We start from the raw sequence: 22,348 nt of genomic DNA, 5'->3' as shown, positions 1-22,348 counted from the left end.
TTATTACTTATAATTATAATTAAAAAGTTATTAAAGATTTAAAATTGATCTTAAATTTATATAACTATTATTTCTATAGAAACTTAAAAATCGATATTTTAAAGCTTCAGATCTTTATTTAGAAAAATCCTAAAAATCTGAAATTTTCAGAATAAGCTTAAAATAATTGAAATTCTATATATATATATATATATTGCGTTCCGATAGAGATATCAATAGGTCAAAAAAGTGATTTTTAATATGAAAAGGTGGCTCAAAACAGGGGTGGCCAGAAAATGAGGGGATCAACTCATAATGTTCAAGTAATCTTCTCTCACAATATCTCTTCGTGTTAAACCTCACCTACAAAAAAAATCGAGAATTCTCCAATACCATCCACACCATCATTCAATCATCACATTACATCATCATATCGTATTTCCGCCACGAATGTCCAAAACACAAGGTTCGATTCGGAAATCTTCTTTTCCATCTACATTTCAGGATACAAGTAGGTAGGTAGGTAGGTACCCGGTAGTTCTCGACACTCTCGCCTTGGAGAATGTACTAAGGTGTCGGGTATATATGCTGTGCTCGTTATATCTATTTAGATAATTATAATTATGAGCTATCTAACTACTAATCAAATATTAAATAATTATCTATCTATCTATTCATTCATTCATTCATCTTATTCCTTCCTCCCTTTTTTCATCTCCAAAAACCGAGAATAAAACTTTAATATTCTCTTGTTTTGTAATTCTACGATTTCGTACATTCAACATCTATATCTCAAATCCTATATCCCAAATCCAAATCCCCTCTACAAACAAACACCTTCATCACCGGGATCACAGATACCAGTCCTAAGATGGGGTGATCAAATCCTTCCAATTAAAAATCTACTCTACAAATTAAAGATTAGAGAGAGCCATGAAGCCGTACGTATGGATAAAATTAGTGTAGTAAATATCCCATCCCCTTCCGCATAATCGATTAATAAGTACCGAGTTCTATAAATGTCATTTCATCCCCATACGTGATCTTCATAAGGTCCTCTCCAATCCACTCATCATTTGTTAATTTCGCGAATAAGACAAAACGCCCCGAGGTATCATATTCTCATGCCATCCATTCCTACCACCGTACCCACTGTACCCATGAAACACATTTGGCTCGTTCTTCACTTCTTCTTCCACCGGGTTCCACAACCAATCGGCTTTCTTGATACAAAATGAAGTATCCGTCCGTCCAGCCTAGCCCAGTCTAGCTTCCCTACATATCTATAACACCAATTCAGCTCTCCACTCAATCCTTCAACCTCTCAAATCCCAACTTTTCCAAATTATCTCCAGCATAGTGCATTAATGGTCTTCCCTGCATAGGGAAAGGCCAAAAGAGAGGGTTTTCTTCTTCGTTCGCTACACCAATACCACGCATCATATCCGCCTCATCAACTTGTGTACAAAATTGATTGAGAGAATCAGAAGAAGGACGAGCTTGAGCATCGAAAACATCAGGTTCTATTGGTTCTTGGTTATCATCAGGGACGTCAATCTCCCACTTCTTAGCCAGATGACGAAGGATATTGCAGGCGCGAGCTGCAAATCCATGACAGCTAGCCATCTCTCTGAGATCTGCAATTCCTTGAGTGACTTTTTCCACGCCGGTTTTTGCATTGCCTAGTGTTACGAGGTGAGTAATACTCGAGGCCAGAATAAAATGAGGTACGAAAGAGGGAGTACGTCTTAACGTGTAAAGTTGAGCGTAGGAGCTGGTGAGAGCCGAAATTGCATCCGCAGCTTGGTTACAAACATCACGAGGTGAAACTCCCGATCCGAGTAGAGAAAGTTTGATAAATGGGCGGAATAAAAGTAAAATGGCATAGTGATAGTACATGCTAGAAGTGGCTTGTTAGCATGTGACTGTTGTTACACGCAGCCCAATCTGGTACTTATACTTACTGTGAGAACAATACAGATGGTGTAAAGTTATGTCCTAAACGTAGAGCGGCAGGAATTGAGTCATACCATCGAAGATACTTGGTATATAATTGAAGCAACGAATTGCTGTTGATATTGGAGCCAGGGGCATAGAAAAGATACAAAGATTGGTGAACTAGTTCAGAAAGCTCACAAAAAGTTGCGTATACGCTTCGAATATTCGATGGTTGAGTACAATTACGTTCAAGTGGTGCTCCTAAGTGTGTCAGCAAGAGCGTCCCAAATAGGTGTGATGATATAGAACTTACCATCATCTGTATATGGGATCCAAGCAGATGCTTCAATTGAATTTACAATTGCTGGTTTCACATTCAGCTTGGTAATATGCGAGAAGTGAGGTACTCGCCCAATAGTCAATGACCAGGCTCTATAATGTGTCAGTACTTACTCTTAGAACATCCATAGAGGGATCAATGCCTATATGACATTGCGAGAAAATGGAATCCAGACTTACTGGTCTAAAGAGAAGGCTCCCCAGAATGTGGCTAGTCGTACCGCTTGTGATCCTTCTACTGGTTCATTAGGTTGTTGCCCTTCTGCTTCAAGATGAAGGCCCATCTCAACTGCCAATCGGAGTGATTGCCCCGAGAGATAAATGCTTGCACTGGAGCGACCTCCACTTGCTTCTCTAATTGCCATCAGACCCAATGCTTGAATTGTTGTCAAGGAATGTTGGTCTGTTTCCAATTTAAGCAAACGAGTGGCTTCGGCGAAGAAATGACTACCAGCAGTACCACTATCGTGAGGGACAGTTCTTGCATTTACATGAGCAGAGAATCGACATCCTAGAGCCAATATCGCATTCACTAGTAGCTCACTACAATGCTCTGTTTTGCCAGTTTTATAGTCATGAAGAAAATGCTCCTTGCTCAAAGAGGCAAATGTGGGATATTCCCAACAAAAATATAGCGCCATAAGATGGTCTACGAATTCAGAATCCGACGTGACTTTGGTCCATGATGCGGGTGGAACCGTTGGACTACTTTCCCGCAACGAACCGATTCCTTGACCGAGAATTGTTTCTTGACCTTGACCTCTAGCATATAGTACTGTACTATTTGGAGTAGAATGATTGGATGCTTCATCCGGCCAGGTACCTCCAATCGCCGGATGCTCATGGTTTTCCGGCAAACCAGCAGGGTCGGGTTGCCAATTCATCAAGTCGTCGCCAGCTGCCATACCAGATGATATGTTCTGAGTCTCAGGCCATTGATTCCACATTCCTTGTATCTCCCCATGCTGAAAGTCCGAAGTAGGTCCTTGCAAACCATCCTTTCCCCATGATGTGAATGGAGCCGTTATAATTCCTCTAACCGGCCTGAGTGCCTTTCCGATTGCTTGATGGTCGGTGAAATTTGTGTATGTCGTGATATTTCCTCCCTCAGCCGATGGAATTTGCGATGGAGTATGTAAATTGTCTGCGATGCTTTTTAACCCTTCCCCTTGTCGAAGTCGATGGATTACTTGCGCGGTTTGATCTTGTGAAGCGATCGCAGCAAGCACACGTTCACTTTGTTGTTGGTAAGCCTTTAAGTGTTCGATTTCGGATCTCATATTCTCTTTCGTTTGACGCACGGGAACTTCGTAGACACATTCGACGTTCTTTTGAGATGCACATCTTGCGCATGGAGTTTCGCCATCACACTGTACCAGCCAAAATGTTAGCATTGACCAAAGACACTATTTGACAAATTGAGTGAAGGCCATAAAGTTTGAATCGATATAACTAATAGATGCTGTATATAGATACCTTTGCACGCTTTTTTCTACATTCTGTGCAAGCATTTGGTGTCACAATACCAAGACCCCGCCGCCTCTTTGGATTGACTGTGTCCCTGTCCCTGTCCCTTTCCCTTTCTTTGTCTTCCATTTTGACTTTATGTGCAAAGGCAGTGATAGTATTCGTCGTCGGAGTAGTTGCTGTTGCTGTTGCTGTTGATCTTGATTAGGACCATCAATCGCATGTTCTATTGTAAATGCTGTTGAATTCTGAGCGAAGAGTCATGAACATCAACATGACCGTGAAAGAGTCAAAGTTCCGGAACCCTTGAATGATGATGATGATGATGATGATGATGATGATGATGGATGTAGGGTTTCGTTGAAAGGATCAAGTCGTTGGCTGAGTATGTTTAAGGGGTTATTTTTCCCTTTTAATCTCTTGATACTTCAAAAATGGTTACTAGTGAGTAATGGCGCCGGTATTGTTTATTTTGTTGTGAAGAGATACATAATACATAATACCGGTACCTAGGTTACTCTTACATTGTTTAGCTATGGCGGGGGAAACGCCAAATGATGTCATAGCAGATTACATTGGATAAAATTGAGAGAAAAAATGCCTGAGCACATTCATCTGGCTGGACAAGGCCCAAAATTGACTGAATAGTTATGTGTACACAGGAATCTCAATGGTAGGAAAAGATTCAAGAAAGAATCTTCAAAACTTAAGGTTAACCCTATACGATATTACGATATGCGATATACGATATACGATAACAAAGGAAAGTCCAAGAAGATTCCGTGGAATGTGGAATCTACTAGGTCCTACTTGGAATATCTAGTAGGGACGAGCACAATGTACAAATATAATCACGTGATACACAATGTCAATTGCAATGTTGGTGTTCCAAGGTCACCGTAGACGTCATACTGACATGAACAATCCACCAGATCCTCTGATAAGGGTTATTACCACCTGGCCTGGTCACGTGGGTTACTTGAGCATGCTGAGCTTATCGAGCATCTTTCCCCGTGCTCTTCTCATCCACTCCCAGGACCACTGGTGGACTGTAACACCACCCACAACATCTTTAAAGAATAAAGAATATCCATCACCGAGTTACCCCAAAATCAATCACTTCATACCGCGGGCACAAAATGAATACCCATGAAAGAGAACGGATTTCGCATCCTCGCCATCTGAGTGATCGATTGACTATTCAAAAACCTCTATCAAGAAGAGGTAGAGGTCCAGGATTGTTGATTCTAACACCAGAGAGTTACACTTCACCCATTGATCGAAAAACACTTGATCCAGAGCCATTTCAAAAATGGGCCGAAGAAAGTTTTGTGGTGGTGAATGTTACAATTCCTGAGCGTGCATTGAAAGCTGGTGAAGTTGATTTGCAAGCTTACCTGGAGTCGGGTATACAAGCTCTAAAATCTGCACCAGAATGTACTGATTCTGATAAATTGGGACTCATTTGTATGTTTCTACATTGATTTTTGTCCATTACAATGTACAAATCATGTACGTTGTGTAGCTGACAATATGTTTTCTCATTTAGTCTATGTTGAAAACTTGGATGAATACATACACACTGATTCCATCTTGAATTTGTTACTTGGAGGAGTATTCTCCGTTGCAATTTTCTTCACTAATGATTCCAAAAAATTGACTGAAAAACTTACGCATAAAAATATACCTCCATTGATGGTTCATAGCTCCTTAGCCTTACAAGGTCCTCAACTGAGAGCTGAAGATATTTCTCATGTATACGCTACAACAAAGTCGACAAACTTTATCCTCCCTAGTCATGATCACTACGATCCAGGGACTGCGGGTGTAGCACATACGAGAAGTCTTGGTTTCATCAAAAAACACCTGGGTGGACCTATCTTTGACCTTGAAGCTATTTGGGATGAGCATACACTTTATGAATTTGGTGAACGGAATGTTGGGAAAACAATGGGTACTATGGTTGATCAACCATATGTAAATCATATTCCAACAGTACGTGATCTGGCGAATGCTTGATCTTTATGCTAATATCTTTTCCGAGATGACTGGTGGAATTGGAAGGGGACCTCTAACAGACTTTTACACTAATCACTTTATCTTCAATAATCCAGAAGATACGAAGCTCGAACTTGTTAGTCGAACTGTTGGTGTTGATCGAGTTATTGATGAATTCGTTTTCAGTTTCACGCACGATAGAGTGATAGATTGGATGTGAGTATCATTCAAAATGTGTAATGAACTTTTAATTAACATTCTGATAGTCTCCCTGGAGTTCCGCCAACTCACAAATATGCACGAATTCCTTTCACTTCTGTGGTGAATGTTCGTGGTGATCGTTTGTATCATGAACACATTGCCTGGGACCAAGCCACAGCTCTCCGTCAGCTCGGCCTCTTACCTGAGTATCTTCCATTCCCATATCCTCTTCCAGATGGTCGATTGCCTGCCAGGGGAAAGCGATTCGAATATCGAGTTCCAACTGCTGGGGTGGAAACTGCTCAGAAATTGATCGATGAGAGTAGTGTGGCGAGTAATGGATTATTTGGATTTGACATTCGAGAAGTAGATGATATATGAAGAGGATCGTCTTCCAACTTGACACCAAAAATCTATTTTGGACGCCATTCAGGTCGCAATATAGTTGAGCGGTACACCGCAATGGATCACGTCTATTGAATTACTATGCAGCTTGAAAACCGATGCCTGATCGCAAGTTGCCTCATCGGACTTCAAACATTTGAAGGTTTGTTATTGGACGTTCTTCTTCTTGACACGATGTTGCCCCAGGATTCATCCCCCCCCCAACTCAGATAACACTCGCCTATAAACTGATAACATGCTGGAGCGAGTTCTGGAACCTCGTACAAACCCGTGTAATTGGTCTTCCTCGTGAGAACTATCAACGTCGTACTTTTATTATACAGTGCATAGGCTACGATTTACAAATAATTCTTCTCTTAGCGACGGGCCATCAGGTGCACTAGTGAAATATAATCGTTTCTATTGTTTCTGTTGGCAGAACGCTGTTTTATTATTTCCTTTGTCCTGTTCGGAGGATTGATACTTCAATTTTGTTTTCTTCCACCAATTCCAGTTGATTTTACAGCATGCAATTGATCGTACCGGTGCTTTGCCTTCCCTAGATCCCATTATCTGTTGATTTCTTCAGTCTTTTTTCATTTCTTCAATGTCACAGGAACTTTACCGCGGTAGAAAATACAAACAAAATCACCTCTCTTCGCAAATCTAAACGCCCACTATATATGATTCCTTTTTGGGCGTAGAAGAGCTCGATTCTAGATCACAAATTCTTAGATTTCAAAGAAATCTGACACGGTGGCGCATCTATCGTGGTTGATAAGTTCGCTTGTGTTTATGTCTTCTCATAAACTCTTGTCGAAGAGCATAATCAAGCTCTTTGGTTAAACACCTACTGGCGCATCACGTCTATTGGGACCTCGATTGGCGAAAATCTTCCGCGAGAAATTCTCTGATGGTTTAGTTCTTGACCGGATATCTGCATATGGGTTGGATGCTATTTGGCTTGGTACTTTTGCTTATGGTTCACTTGCAATCTTAAGCTGAGATGGTATGGATGGGATGGGACACTGAAACTTAATGTTGATCGCGGCTTAACGTTCCTCGAAAGGGTCAGGTTTTCGAGTAATTGCGATTAATTATCAACCTATGCAGGTGTTCTTGATATCAAGACAATCGATCCCATATCCGGGATATTTTGAGTCATCTCAAGATTGACTTCCCTCGTCACCATTGAGTGGTGCTCATGACTAGGTATTTGTTTGAATTTGAAACACTCTTATTAGCAAATTGATATCAAGTAAGAGTTATTGATACCAAGAATCATTTACTCTAAACAAACCACCGAGTTGAATAATGGTTCACGAGAAAGCATAGAAGATTCTCCAATTTGAGCGCTCGTAAAGAGGAACTTCAAAGGTGGGAATTGACCGATATTTCTGTATTTAAGCATTTGATATTCATAGACTCAGATAAGTTTGATAGGTTGGATTTATGATTGATGAATTTCCTATTTCCATTCAGCTCTCGTATCATTTCCAAGTCACTCTATGAACAATTTTATAATCATATATGTGCTCCTCTTTTCCATTCATTCTGACTACCCTCTCTTTTGAACAACACACTAGAAGCTTCAAATCTCAAGAACAACAAACTACAAATCACCACACGACATCCATTATCAAAGCACTTCAGCCCCACACCTCCTCATACTCGTACCAAATCACAAATCTACCACCAATAAGATAAAATCAATTCATCCAACACACCCGCATCTCAAAATTCCCCAATCTCAACTCCAACCCATCACAAAATACAAACTCACATTATCAACACCTCGCATCACATCACATAGCCATGCACACTCATTCCATCACCATCTTCTTCGCCACCATTCTCCTCATCCTCGTTTCCCTCCATACAGTAAATGCGCTTTCAACAGGCGGTTTCCAAGTAGTAGACAGCTGTCAGAAACATGATTCGTGCGCGGAAGAACAGGGAAACTCGAGGCGCTGGAGTGTGAGATTTAGGCGTCGGGGGGAATTGGAGGTTGGAGGGGGATGGTGTGAAGGTGTGAATGGAAACGGGTGTAAGAGGGGAGGGAGAGGGAGGAAATGGGTATCTAGGGGTGGGAGGATTAGGAATTTGGATTGGGGGTCGGGGTTAAAGGGAGGTATTATTAGTGGACTGTTTGAAGTTTCAACAGTCTTTTTGGGATATAATGTGCTATATGGTGAATTCCCTAACTCTTTCTTCTATTCTGAATATTCTGGGGTGGATTGCTTATTCGCTCTTTTGTATGATTCTATTCCATGTATCTCTCACTCAAATGAGCATATCACTCATTACCCTCCAGAAAATTTCTTCATGAATCCCTTACCTTTACCTGGTCCCGCACAACCAGGAGCATGCAGAATCTCTAAATCACAATAGCAGAAAAAATGAAGGATAGAAGATGTTTAAGAGATAGCAGTTACATAGTAGGAGATATAAACTAAAGCTCAAATCCCACATCAACACATATTGTTCATACCGACAGTATGTATATATCGAAGAGTCACACCGGTTATCTTCGTGTTCCAGTAGGTATACGGACATACATACCTCTTATGTGATCCTAGTGTACAAGGAATCTCTGACTGACTATTTTTTTACGTTCTGTTACTCAGTTCGTTCAAATGAAACTATAGAATCTATCCATATCGAACTCCACGTGAAAATGTAAATGTAAATGAAAACCTCAGATTCGAAAATAAATACCTCGCTACCTCGCACTGATTACACTACACCACTTATATTACTACTCACTAGACATTTATAAGCTTCTATCGGGGATACCAAAACCAATCTAGTAGAGGGGCAATGAATGGTGTGTGCGTCGCGGGGCAAACTCACAACCCAGACCAGATCAGAAAAAAAAAAGATTATCAAGCATTTTCGAAGTCGGAAGAAAATCAGATCTGACAATACCTAAATAATTTCGAAGGATTTGTTATTACAATTTGGAGAGAAGTTTAACGATATTGGGTTTTACGTTTACTTTTACTTCTTATTCTTATTTTCTTTACTCTTTAGAAAATCGAATATACAAATAAAGAAAGAAAGAAAGAAAGAAAGAAAGAAAGAAAGAGAGAAATAAACCCACCATGTCTTCCTCCCACCCCCCCCAAGACAATGACCGCATCAACGAAGACGAAAACGAAATGTTCGACCCCGCCGACGCCGCCGAAGAAATCATCGACATAGACGGCGACGCAGCCATGGATTCCGGCGACGAAGATGCCGATAACGACGGCGACGCCGACGATCAAGAAATGCAAGAACAAGAAATCCAATTGCAAAACGATTCTTCCGCTCACATGGACGCCCACGGCGACTCCATCTTCTGCATCGCGCAGCATCCTCTGCGTCCCGAACTCATCGCTACAGGTGGCTCCGATGGCGATGCAGATAATGCGCCTGGTGTGGGATATATATTCGATGCGACGCCTGCGCCTTCCCCGGTGTTACCCGCGAGTTACCAGAGTAATCCCTCGGAGCGAGTGGAGCGGGGAAGTCAGGAGCCGATATTCAAATTAGAAGGACATACTGATTCGATCAACGCGCTTGCATTTTCGCAGCCGGATGGGAAATTTCTAGTTTCTGGGGGTTTGGATGGGAAAATACAAGTCTATGTTACGAATGGCAGTAAATGGAAGAAATACACCGAGGCCCGGGAAGTGGAGGAGGTAAATTGGATACTTGCGTGTCCGTATGCGAAAGCACCGAATACGTTTGCGTTTGGAGCGAATGATGGATCGGTCTGGGTGTATACTATTGATCCGAGTCAGAAGAAGGCACCGCTGCAATTGATGCAGAGCTATTTTGCGCATACGGAGAGTTGTACTGCGGGAGCCTGGTCGGCCGATGGGAAGCTGTTGGCGAGTGTGAGTGAGGATGGGTCGTTGTATGTGTGGGATGTTTTTGGGGAGGCGGCGGCGGCAGGATTGACTGGAGAAGGTGGACAAACGGTGGTGGGACTCACGGCGTTGGACCAACGGTTTGCGGTTGAGGGGGGACTCTTCAGCGTGGGGATTGCGCCGACCGGCGCGTTTGTGGCGGCGGGTGGTGCAGGTGGCTCGATCAAAATCGTGGGTTTACCACGCTTACCCGATGCTTTGGGGGCGGGCGCCAGTCCCGGTCAATCTGGACAGATTCTCGCGGATTTACAGGCTCAGGGTGATGGAATCGAATCGATTGCGTTTGCGCAACCCCCTCTAACACTCATGGCCGCCGCAAGCGTAGATGGAAGTATTGCGCTCTTCGACTCGGCGCACAGATTCGCAGTGCGTAGGCATATTAAAGAAGCGCACGAGGAGCACGCAGTAGTAAAAGTAGAGTTTGTGAAGAATCCACAATCGGGAGGATGGTTATTGACCAGTTGCGGAATGGATGGAGTAGTGAGACGGTGGGATGCGAGGGGTGGAACGGGAATTGCGAATTCGGGGCTGGTGGGGGAGTGGAAGGGTCATAGGGGGGATGGCGTGGGGGTCATGGGGTTTGTCCAGGGTGATGGGAATAGAATTGTTACGGCGGGTGATGATGGGATTAGTTTGGTTTTTGAATCGCCTATTTAGGGGTCGGGAGTGCGTGGATGAGGGATGAGGGATGAATGGATGAATGGATGAATGGCATGGTTGGCCGAGGAGTTTTTATTATTACATGAAGTATCGAATTCGTGGACAATAGACATTTTCATTTACAAACAAGCTAGCAAGCGATTATTTACAAATCTCAAAAAAAAAAAAAACTGTCAAAGACAAGTAGAAGAAATCACATCGCCATATGTGCAGACTACTGTATTGCTCATTTGATAAAATCCAATCTAGTCCAGTGCAATTCAATCCAAAAATACATGCGTGAGTAGGTAGGTAACTTTCAGCACAACATCACTATCGAAGACCGTACTACAATCTTCAATAACGCTGATCTCTCCACCACACCCACTCTCCCCTCCCCACCCCCACCTCAAAACCTACAACTTCGCCCCCTTCCCCCTCCTAGCCTCCTTCTCCCTATCCCTCAACAACCTCCTCAAAATCTTTCCACTCGGACTCTTCGGAATCACATCAATAAACTCCACGCCTCCTTTCAACCACTTATGTCTCGCCTTATGCGTCTCGACCCATTTACAGATATCTCTTTTGACGAGCGCGTCATTTTCTTCAATCCCAACCGATGTGGATTTCACCACGTAGGCTTTGGGGATTTCGCCGGCGGAGGGGTCAGGGATGGGGATGACGGCGCAGTCGGCGATGGAGGGGTGCGCGAGGAGGTGGGATTCGAGTTCGGCGGGGGCGACTTGGAGACCCTAAAGATGTTAGATGGGGGGGTTTGAGGGAGGGGGCATGGGGATGGATTGTTTACCTTTACTTTAATAAGTTCCTTAATCCTATCCACGATAAAAACATGTTCATTTCCCGCTGGACTGACACGTATCTCCGCTTCATCACCCGTGCGCATCCATCTACCATTTCCATCTGTATCTGGGAGAAACGTCTCGTGATTCGCTTTTTCATTGTTGAGATAGCCGAGCACGACGGATTTGGATTGCACGACTAATTCACCGGGTTGGTTGAGACTCGTAATTTCGATACCTTCGGGATTGACTAGTTTGGCACGCACACCGGGGATGAGGGAGCCGCAGGAGCCGAGCCAGAGATCTTTGGCCGAGGACATACAGATTACGGTGGAGGTTTCGGTTAGGCCTGGGGGGGGATGTTAGATTTGGGGGGTTCTGATGGGAGGGGTAGGTGTAGTTACCATAGCCTTGTTGAATAACCCATTTAGGATAGATTTTTTGAAGCTCTTCTGCGGTTTCTGTACCGAGAGGTGCGGCTCCGGTGAAGAGACCTCGCACGGAACTGACATCATATTTGGAGCAGATGGATTGATTGTTTACAAGTTGGATAATGATGGGAGGGACCTAATATTATGAGATTTTGATTTGCGATGTATTCCACGTGGAGAATACTTACAAGGAAGAGAGTTTGAATTTTATAGGTTTGGATGCTGTTTAGGAATGATTTGAGTTCGAATTTGGGAAGAACAACTATTTCATCACCGCGATAAGTTGTTCCTAGGGCTACGATGACTAAACCATAAATGTGGCTTAGAGGAAGAAGACCCAAGCCGACTTCTGTATCTGTTTCCCATTGATCTCGATAATCTTTCTCGTATGCTTTGAGCTGTAGGATATTTGACATGACATTTTGGTGGCTGATCATGACTCCTTTCTGAGATTTTGTTAGCCATATTTGGGGGATGCACGTTTTTCCGGGATTACTTTGAGAATTGTCTCGATTGATGCAGGGAAATAACTTACGGGTAACCCTGAAGTTCCACTTGAGTAACACAAAAATGCTGTTTGTCGAGCTGCTTGTCCCTTTTCCATTCTCAATGACTCTAATTTTGGGAGCTTTTCTCCTGCGGAAATCAAATCATCTGCAGTTTTGAATGGTACTTTCTTGCCTCCAGTTAACGTCTCTGGCATATCTAAAATATAGATTCTATCATTTTTAATTCCGGCGCCCTTGGCAGCTTGTAAGGCAGTCTCGAGTAAAGGTATACACTATTGTCGAATTAGTTCCATATTTCGGATTCTTGTGACACCTAAAGATCATACCGTAAAAAGTGCTTTAGCCCCTGAAGACTTCAATTGAAATTCCAATTCCGGAGCAGAATATTGAGCATTTGCAGGTGAAGCCACACCACCCAATTCATGAACTGCGTATGCCAATGTCATGAAATCAATCTAGCAAACCATTAGTCCCCCGAATTCGTTTGGATGTTTGAGTATATCTTCCTACAGTATTGAGGGAAAACATTCCCATTACTTTGTCCCATTCTGCTCCCGTATTTGGTTGCCATCCTAATTCTTTTGATAAAGCTCTTGCTAAATGTTCTACCCGTTGAACTTGTTCCGAAGCTGTATATGTTTTTCCTGTGATGCCGCATGTGAATGGATTGCGAGATGATTTGAGAGGTTTTCTGCCATGTTTCTCATTGAGCATGAATTGACTGATTGGTATGTCATCTCGGATATCTGATTGTGAGAATTGTTAGCTATACAATTCTAAGATGAATATAGGCGAGGAAGTCTCATTTTTGGAGTTGAAGTTTACACATACTCAATGGATCATTGGGAACCCATGCTGGAGGTGTAAAAACCATGATGAGGAATTTATTATTTGGTAAGCTCTCAAATAAGTAAGGATGTCTGCGCCGTTGATAGGGAACCTTTGAGCTTGGCAAAAGAAATCAGAAAACTTTTGCAGATGAACGAATCAGAGGTTGGTATATATGAATTGAAGACATACAAGATGAGACAGTAACTGGGTATAAATGCTGACTATTTGCAAACGGAGAGAGAAATTCCAAAGAAAGAAGTTGATATCAATCTATCATGAATGAGTACTAGGTATATGTGCCTAGCAGGTACTTGAAGCTGATGATTCGTTGAAAGCGACGGTACAAACACTGCCACTGTTGTTAAGAAATGCGGGGTTTGGGGAATACTTCGATATAAGTACCAATACCGGTTACTGAACGGGTAACTGACCGAAAACCGAGGCCCCTGAGTGAGCAAGTGAGTGGATATGATCCAGATGATTTTCATTTAAATCTTCCAAATGTTCCTAGATAACACAACTCAAAGTTGTAATTGGAGATACCGCATAATAAACTCGGTAGACTCGGAATCTACCTAGCCGCATGTAGGCTAGCATTTTGTCAATCTCCCCAGTCAAACTTAATGAAATCCGACTTTTTTTTACTTTTCTTTTGGCTTATACAATAATATATATATTTAAAGTAACGTGGTTTAACACCGAGTGCACCATATCACCGAGTGCACCACGAATTTTACATACAAAATACGTCTGTGCGTAACCGTGCACTTTCTTTATTTAATAATATAATTTTTCAAAATTTGAAATTGTAACATTTAATTATATAAATATTATAAAAATTTAATTATTTATTAAAAATTTGAATTAATATAGTAGTTATTATAGGAATAGTTTTTTTGTAACGAAAATCGTGACAATTTCCACTTTTTATAGAATATAATAGAAATTTTTATATAGAAACTTAATACTTTTATAAAAAATATTTTCTTATTAATAAATCTTTTTTGTTTTTTAAAAAATATTGATTAAGTATTAAAATATGAATATTAGGAAAAGGTTAATTTTGGTGTATTTTGAAGTGGTGCATTCGGTGATATGGTGCACTCGGTGTTAAACCACGTTATACAAATCATTAAATCTGTTTTTGAATGATTTGATTTTCAATTTTCTTTTTATATTTTTAATATTTTATTAAGAAAGAGTACTAATATTTCGAATTTTAAAGGAAAATGTTGATTGTGAAATAAATATAATTTATCTAAAAATTGGAATTATATTTCTAGTTATTTTGTAATATTACTATGTAGAGTTGAGGCTTATATATGAGATTACATGTAGTTATTCAGATTCCGAGTCTATTAAGTTTATATAAAACTCAAATATTGTTCTTATAATCATTCTCATACTCGTCGTAAAAGATTACATCGTTTGTATCCTCATACCTAACTCTCTCATCCGACCATATCGAAAATATCAAGAGCAAATACGACAAGCTGCTTAACACCGAAAACTGCTCAGCTCTGAGCTCACGAATGAAATGGAGACCCCAGCTCAAACCCAGGTATTATGGTCAGTGCAATGATCCACAATGATCCATCCAGCTGTACATTAGCGTCGGCAACTGTTCGATATTAAATCAGTTCGTGTTTAAGAAGAACCTAAATTGTGTAGTAGCGGAGGAGGGAAATTTGGTGTTGACGGGTAAAGCGGTATGAAGGTAGATACAAGAGTACTGACACTAGTCACTTCATTGGATTAATCGTATAAATCGGTTATGTAAGAGAGGATAGGGGTTTGAATGGTAATACTATTGATTGTTAGTAGCGTAGCATACTAGATACCTGCCTACCTGATATTCCAGATCTCTAATTTTCCAGTTTGTATGCTCAAACATCACCGCTATAAAAACACTGAATGAGGTTTTTACTCGTTAAGCTAGGAAACAATCAATAGAGGTAGAGATACCTAGTAGTGTGGTAATGCTGACAATATCTGAGGATAATAAAGTTTATGTTTGGGCCATCTAGTACTGATTGAATAATCAAGGAAGGACAGGACGGGACAGGTTGTCATGATAGGTAAGCTTACTTGAAGCTCTGCCAAACACGATATAAATTGGGGGTTCTTCCATGAACTGTGTTTGGCATCGCATTTTAGTAATTATTGATAGAAAACATGTCGATATTTGTGCCTACCTACGTACCTTTTCACAGCTTGATCAAACAAATTACGATGAATAGTACCTTTTATCTGTAATGCGGAGGCTGTCCAGCAATGTTCTGATGGCGAGAATAAGCAAGCTTCTAAAATCATCTTTGCCTTGCTTGTCTATCAATGACTGAAGCAATCAGTCAAGCACAACACAGATATTGGGTATATCTGATATCCAATTCCAGAAAGAATTCAAGGAGTTGGATATTCTTTCTCGGTTCTTTCTTTTATGCATTCTACTTGGCTGGGAACCAAGCATTGAGTACCCAGCAGTCTATCGGTAGTACATGAAAGAAGTTATTTGAGGTAAATATCAAATTAGGTACTTCAATTTGATAGGGACAGATGTTGGATTACCCAGTCTTTGGTTCGACTATGTAGAGTTATTCAGATTATAGATAGTCTCTGGAGAGAGTAGTTTTCTTTGCAGGGTCCCTCGAAGGAATATCATACAGCATCGCATCTCTAACAAAACAGCCAACGTTCTTTGCTTTTTGTCTCTGAATCCTAGTGGTAGTCAATTGGGACCTGCGATGAGGTATGAGTTTGTTCAAGGGTGCTAATGATTTTCTTGCAGTCAAAGGGAGGGGGTGTCTTTTCCTGTCCTGATAGGAAACCTGTTTGTCTACCAAATACAACTGATCATAATATTAAGTGAATCAATTTGTAAATATCATCTACATTATTCCTCAACCTCGAACACCAATTAAAAGTCTTTGAGGAGCACGTGTTTATCATAAGAAGTTGAGGTTGTATTCCCACACCATCTCCAGAATCATTGAATTTGGGGAATGATGAGCATTGTTTGTGCGGAATTCTCACTTTAGGAACCAGGAAGATATTGTCCAAGTGGAATTGTGACAGAAGTAGTTGATAGCCAGAGTCAATAGCCAGTATCCGATCACTAGAAGTGATTTTTCACTTCTCTGCTAGGTACCTATTGAGGATTCCAAGCAAGGTTGAACTAGGCAGGTATATGTGTAATATATATCATATATATACTCCACAACGACATGTGTTTGGGGAGGCTATTGGCCCCAACAATCCAAAAGTGGTATGAATTTGAATTGAAGGGAAGATTTGGTTCCCACAGTCTCCCAAAGTCATGGTGGAATTCACTTTCACCTTCACCTTTGTGCTTATTCTTCCCTTTTATCTCCAGCACCAAAATGTACTTCAATTCTCGGATCTACTTCGGATAAGCGATTTGTTCGGAGCAGTCCGCCAAATCTCTTCATAGGGGTCAGGTCGGATAGACTTGATTCATCAACCCTCCTTCATGTGAACTGTTATATACTTTCAACTCGAATAATCATCAACTTCAAGGGGTGAACCGGCGTTCAACTTTCAATTCTTAAATCTGTTAATTCACTGATACCATTCGAAAATTCTCCTCATCCTTTCCATCGAGAGGAGAAAATACCTCATCCAAAACCCCCTTCGATAGAACTGGGAATCTGAGGCTTGTAGGATAGAAAACCACGATTCACCACCATGTACTCGACTTTCTTCTCATGCACAAACAGTATATAACTTCAGACGAAGAGTAAATCGTTCCATGATTTCCTCTTTGGGTTAACTAACTCCTCAATCTGACCCCATTTGTGTGATTGAAGTTCTATCATCTTTCGACTTGATGAGGGGGTGAGGTGAATTGGTGAATTCTTCAACAAACCACGCTAGTCTTAGCTCCATTTGAGTTCTCGAGGGACCTTCCTAAAACCTACTTAAGTCTTCGACCTCCCCCTTGATTGACTCGATCTTTCTTTCCTTCTACACCTTCTTATTATTCTTCAACTTTTACAATTTGTTTCTTCCTTCCCTCATACTTTTCTTTTTTACTTCAAGGTATCACTCCGATACCCTCTACTTCCTTCCTTCATTATTGTTATTATTACAACCCCTACTTTTCAACTCTATCTACCTACCAATGGACTTCTATTGACACGTTCAATATGATTTCTTTGAAAGTTCGTCAGCGACGAGGCAAAACAAGTTTGTCTGATAGCTTGAAATCATCATCATCAACGTCGGACATTCTACGTCCTTCCAGTTCGGGATCAGAAACATCAATGTCTTCTACTTCCGACACCAAAGAAGAGGTAAGATCAAGAAATAATCCTTCCACAAATTCCTTCGAGTATCACAAATCCAAGCACACTTCTCTTTGCACTTCTCTATACACTTCCTTCCCCTTCCATTTTTAACAACTTTCTTTCTGGGTGTCAATTTGGAAAGTCAATGTTGAATTATTGGTAATTACTCTGCATACCATTCACTCATCACTTCTTCCCCTTTTGTGCAATGCTCCTTCCCGTTGAAGTAAAATAACAACAAGTATTGAGCTGAAATGTTCTCCCTTGTTTTCACCATCCCACTTTTTTTCTTTTCAAAAATACAAGTTATACTAACTTTTGAGTTTTGAAGAATCTTGGCTTCTTTATGAACCAAGATTACTCTCCACAGAACGAAGATAGCAGTTGGTCTGAATCCAATCTACCAGCTAACTTATTCAATACACCCTCACCTCCTTCTACTACCCTCGAGTCATCTTCACCACCACCACGAAGAAGAAGTACTCGAGCTGCTAAAAATGTACAGCCAAAGTTGGACCAGTTCTTTGCAAGAACTGAAAAGCCAATAACCCCCACCAAGCGCAAGGCTATGGCGAACAATGTCGAAGACCTTCTCACAGAAATCGCTGAAGAGCCATTGGAGCCTCCTCGCAAAAAGGTAGTGACTACACCCCTTCGTCAGCCTTCCCGAGCAACCCCTCCAAAATCACGAAAAGCTGCAGCCAAGGTCAAGGAGCTACCTTCATTGGAAAACGCAACTTTGAACAAGCCAGAGGCTTGGGGTGAGCCACCAGTCTGGGCCGAAAAGAGACAACAACTTTGTTCTTCACTTCCTTACCATAAAGGATATGAATCTGCTGCCTATCGTACTAACGGCATGATTGCTGGCTTCTTGGTGAACCAAGGAGTTGGTCCTCGTGATGTCTTCACTGAAGATATCTACATCACGTCAGTGTAAGTTACTGCAATTTCTATGACAATTGACTCTCGCTGATTTTTCCATGACAGTGGTGGTGGAAAGTCAAAGGGCGAGGATGGTGAAACGAAGCGGGTCAAGGACCAAGACTTCAGCTCAATTGCCATCTCTTTCCAACGCACCATGGAAGCCAAGCTGCCAATTGCAATGATTGCTGGTAAGTATTACTATTGCCGTGCACCAACTTCCAAGTTGGAACACCCACTAATATTTCTATAGGTCAGCGCAATACCATCTGCCCTGTCAAGCTCAATCACCACTTCAATGTCCTTGACTTCTTCCACATCACAGATATCTGGTGTGAACTTGAGAGCGGTCTCAAGATGTGGAAAGTCAGAATGGAGAAGATTGATCTCACAAAGCGGTCTTGGTGGTCTCCAATCGACTCCACCGCCCATCTTTCTCAAGGATATGATGGTCTGAAGACGACCGTCCAAACCTGTTGTGCTTGCAATACTTCACGCAAGACCATCTACACTCAAGGCTGGACTTGCCGAAGCCCTCAGTGCGAAGCTTTCTATGTTTTTGATCATCCAGTTGATGTCGATGATCTTCAATATTGTGCGGAGTTCCTCCAGGAGCGTACCCCTTACACTGGCGCTGCACCTCCCCCATTACGTCCTGAGCCTGTCACCAATGCAGACTTGGTCGGTGAAGATATCTTTGGTGTTGAAGAACGATGCAAACAAGGCATTGTTTGTCCAAAGTGCCACGGATGCATCCGTCGTTTGGAATGGCGACAATGGACTTGTGAAACCCCGGATTGTGATTTCACTCACACTGTAACACAGGTTCCAGTTCCCATCACCAAGGCCATCGAAGGTAACAACATCATTGCTGATCAGAGCCCAATCTTGTTTGCTCATGAATCCGTTCGTGTCAGTCACAAGCCCATTGGTCACTATGATGTTTATGAGCTCCAACTTCCTGGCGAGACAACAGAAGCAGGATGGATCCAGGTTTTCCGCTCCAATGGTCTTATTAATAGCCAACCGGATGGACCAAATGAATTGTTCCAGGGAATGCAAAAAGATGATTACAAGCTCCGCAGAGGTCCTGCTAGACATCCTGGTCGTGAGTTGCTGCGATCTTCCTTTGCATTGTCATGTTTCTAACCTTTACCAGTTCCAATGGAGATTGTTACTGCTCATTTTGCCTCTAACTTTGTAAGTCCCCCTTAGTCTTTCCACCTTTTCCTGGACTAATTCATCAATATAGGGCGCACCATACAAATTCTTGGTTGCACATGAAGCCAATTCCTTTAGAGATGCTCCAGTACCCATTCTCCAGGCAATGCAAAGAATGACTTGGGCTGGACAGCAAGCATTTTCTGGAAAAAAAGACGCCGATTTTACTCCTTTCAACGAAGTTTTGGCCCTTGGTTACTTTGAGAACATGCACATCGGCGTAAGTACAATGTCCTTTTCTGCTTTTGATTGATATACTGACTTGATAGTATCACGATGATGGAGAAGATACTCTTGGTGAAACCGTTGCAACCTTATCCCTGGGAGCTTCCTCAACGATGTGCTTTCGTCCAAAGAATAAAAGCACAATTGGTGGTGTTCTTAAGCCTGGTAAGGGTAGTCTTGGTTCCAAAGCAACCAAGAAAGACTACGTCAAGGTCACTCTGAACCATGGCGACATCATTGTTATGCACGGATCCGGCATTCATAAATACTATGAAGTAAGTTTCCTTTTTGAATCACCACACAACTCATTATACTAATCAATCTTAATAGCATGCTGTTACACCTCATGGTCTTTTACGATTTGCTCTCACTTGTCGCCATGTCAAGCCTGAGTTACTTAGTCCTGAGGATCGCATCATTTGTACGGAAAAGAGTGTTCTTCCTGCCAACTTTGCTGACTACGCTTATGATGGTGACATTGGCGTAAGTGAAAACCCAAGTCGACCAACCAACGAGGGAGACGATGATGATCTCACCAAGTTGAAGAAGTATATCGTCGCCAAGAAGTTGTCCGGTGAACTCACCAAAGCCGACTGCCAGGAGTTGCGAGATATCATTCTCGACATATAACACACATACCTCGCTTTATCTTGCTTTTCTTTTTTTTATACAAATTATCTATCTACACACATCATTGCGATAATTGCTCAATGAGTCATGGTTTCATGAAATGACGACATTATGATACCACAGAGAAGGATACTATTACTGGATGGGAGATTTACATATCAACATATTTATTTGCAGAGCTTTTATGAACTCATTTTATTTGAGATCTTTTTTACGAGCTCTGGCTGCGCAACAATGGGAGAATCAATGGGGCATTCGGGTACATTATCAATTTATTAGGAGGATGGGCATGTAATTAGCTTTTAATCAAACGTGGAAAGAATGGTACTTTATAAAAGAATATGTCTTTTGCATCTGTGATCTGTGATTTGTACTGTGATGTGACTGGTGGCTTTAATGTCGTCTTCTTGAAACGGAGAGGTCTTGGTGTTCATCTTCATAGATGAGGAGATTGTGAGAAGTTCTTTGTTACTTATGATGTGGTGGTGTTGCATATGCTCTCGTTCTTCCATTAGACTTATATCCGTACTTTAATGTTGCCGGTGAGTAGATTGATATAGAGATAGGAAGGGGAGGGATTCATATTCTTAAAACAGGCTTCTCTGTTGGTTTGATGAGGGGTGGGGGGTGGTAACTTGGAAACATGGGGAACGAGAGGGGAGGGAGAGGAGGTTCCTATTCTTGAAAAAGGGACCCCATTTTTATGAGCGGGTTTTTAGTGATTCATGCGGAATGTTGTTGGCGGGTTGCTGAGGATGGATATGGAAAGGTGGTTAGAGGTTGAGAGGGGGAGGATGGGAAGTGGTGTATCTGCAATGAGAGGAAGAGGGGGGGGGAAAGGACTCAATGTCACCAGTGGTACTTGAGAAGTGAATTCTTCCGGGTTCTCATGTAGCAATCAAGTGAAGTCATGAATAACGTTCTGGTATTCAGTTTTCGCTTTCGTTTCTATCACACCATCGCGCTGTAGGGTTAGCGTTTCTTGGGAATTTTGTAGGGAGACGAAGACAGATTCCGGTAATCCAAATGACCAGATCATCTTGTCATCTAGAAGGAGATTTGCCAGTTTGATAATCCGAGGGAAACTATTAAATAAAACCTTGTTGAGTTTCTCATGTGACTGGAACCACTTCAATCGCGAGGACAATTTTGAGTAAAGCTTAATAAGTAAAGAACTGTCACGAAAATGAAGCTTCAACGAGCCTCAGACCACTAGCTCGAGACTATGCATATGTAGTTACATACCCGCAAACCCCCTCACATAAGCGAAAATATTCAGGACACGTAACTCCACCACTCCCAATACCATTTCCAACTACCAAGTAGACTACTTGCGTAAGTTTGCTCACTAGAGAATTTACTCCACCGCTAATGGGTATAAAAAGATTTGATTCCCCCCGGTTTCTGAACTCTTCTCTTTTTCTTTTTCTTTGTCTCTTCATATTACCTCGTGGAAGATTCGCTGCGAGGAAGAGACATGGTCTTGATCTCAAAAATTGTGTATTTGCGTGGTGGCGAGTCAATTTTTGTGTATCAATACCTCATACACAATTTGTGAGGGCAAGACATGGTCTTCATCACAAAAATTGTTTAGTTGTGTGGTGGTGCTGA

The 22,348-nt window shown here is 41.7% G+C and overlaps 5 protein-coding genes across 5 annotated transcripts; 3 read left to right on the top strand and 2 right to left on the bottom strand.

Moving 5' to 3' along the window:
* Positions 1 to 1,287: 1,287 nt before the first annotated feature.
* Positions 1,288 to 3,852, bottom strand: EAF01_003145 (uncharacterized protein; the record flags this gene model as incomplete). The annotated part of the gene is made up of 5 exons (XM_038911399.1): positions 1,288 to 1,879; positions 1,944 to 2,178; positions 2,231 to 2,349; positions 2,437 to 3,626; positions 3,733 to 3,852. 5 exons carry the CDS (start codon positions 3,850 to 3,852, stop codon positions 1,288 to 1,290), a joined length of 2,256 nt encoding a protein of 751 aa, XP_038772634.1.
* A 1,010-nt stretch (positions 3,853 to 4,862) lies between these two features.
* EAF01_003144 (uncharacterized protein) lies at positions 4,863 to 6,303 on the top strand (the record flags this gene model as incomplete). The annotated part of the gene is made up of 4 exons (XM_038911398.1): positions 4,863 to 5,190; positions 5,273 to 5,718; positions 5,768 to 5,937; positions 5,988 to 6,303. The coding sequence occupies 4 exons, from the start codon at positions 4,863 to 4,865 to the stop codon at positions 6,301 to 6,303; spliced, it is 1,260 nt and encodes a 419-aa protein (XP_038772633.1).
* A 3,107-nt stretch (positions 6,304 to 9,410) lies between these two features.
* On the top strand, positions 9,411 to 10,880 carry EAF01_003143 (uncharacterized protein; the record flags this gene model as incomplete). The annotated part of the gene is made up of 1 exon (XM_038911397.1): positions 9,411 to 10,880. The coding sequence occupies one exon, from the start codon at positions 9,411 to 9,413 to the stop codon at positions 10,878 to 10,880; it is 1,470 nt and encodes a 489-aa protein (XP_038772632.1).
* A 398-nt stretch (positions 10,881 to 11,278) lies between these two features.
* Positions 11,279 to 13,476, bottom strand: EAF01_003142 (uncharacterized protein; the record flags this gene model as incomplete). Its single annotated transcript, XM_038911396.1, has 8 exons — positions 11,279 to 11,614; positions 11,671 to 12,011; positions 12,067 to 12,229; positions 12,282 to 12,539; positions 12,629 to 12,874; positions 12,929 to 13,057; positions 13,113 to 13,348; positions 13,434 to 13,476. The coding sequence occupies 8 exons, from the start codon at positions 13,474 to 13,476 to the stop codon at positions 11,279 to 11,281; spliced, it is 1,752 nt and encodes a 583-aa protein (XP_038772631.1).
* Positions 13,477 to 17,599: 4,123 nt separating this feature from the next.
* On the top strand, positions 17,600 to 21,067 carry EAF01_003141 (uncharacterized protein; the record flags this gene model as incomplete). Its single annotated transcript, XM_038911395.1, has 8 exons — positions 17,600 to 17,746; positions 18,072 to 18,673; positions 18,728 to 18,852; positions 18,915 to 19,769; positions 19,821 to 19,861; positions 19,914 to 20,102; positions 20,152 to 20,382; positions 20,438 to 21,067. The coding sequence occupies 8 exons, from the start codon at positions 17,600 to 17,602 to the stop codon at positions 20,735 to 20,737; spliced, it is 2,490 nt and encodes an 829-aa protein (XP_038772630.1). The 3' UTR covers positions 20,738 to 21,067.
* Between the last annotated feature and the right edge of the window lie 1,281 nt (positions 21,068 to 22,348).

Source organism: Botrytis porri, assembly GCF_014898465.1.
Source record: "Botrytis porri strain MUCL 3234 chromosome Unknown BPOR_004, whole genome shotgun sequence".
Classification (NCBI taxonomy): domain Eukaryota; kingdom Fungi; phylum Ascomycota; class Leotiomycetes; order Helotiales; family Sclerotiniaceae; genus Botrytis; species Botrytis porri.
Note: the sequence above shows the minus strand (reverse complement) of the source record. Positions and strands in the feature narration are given on the sequence as shown.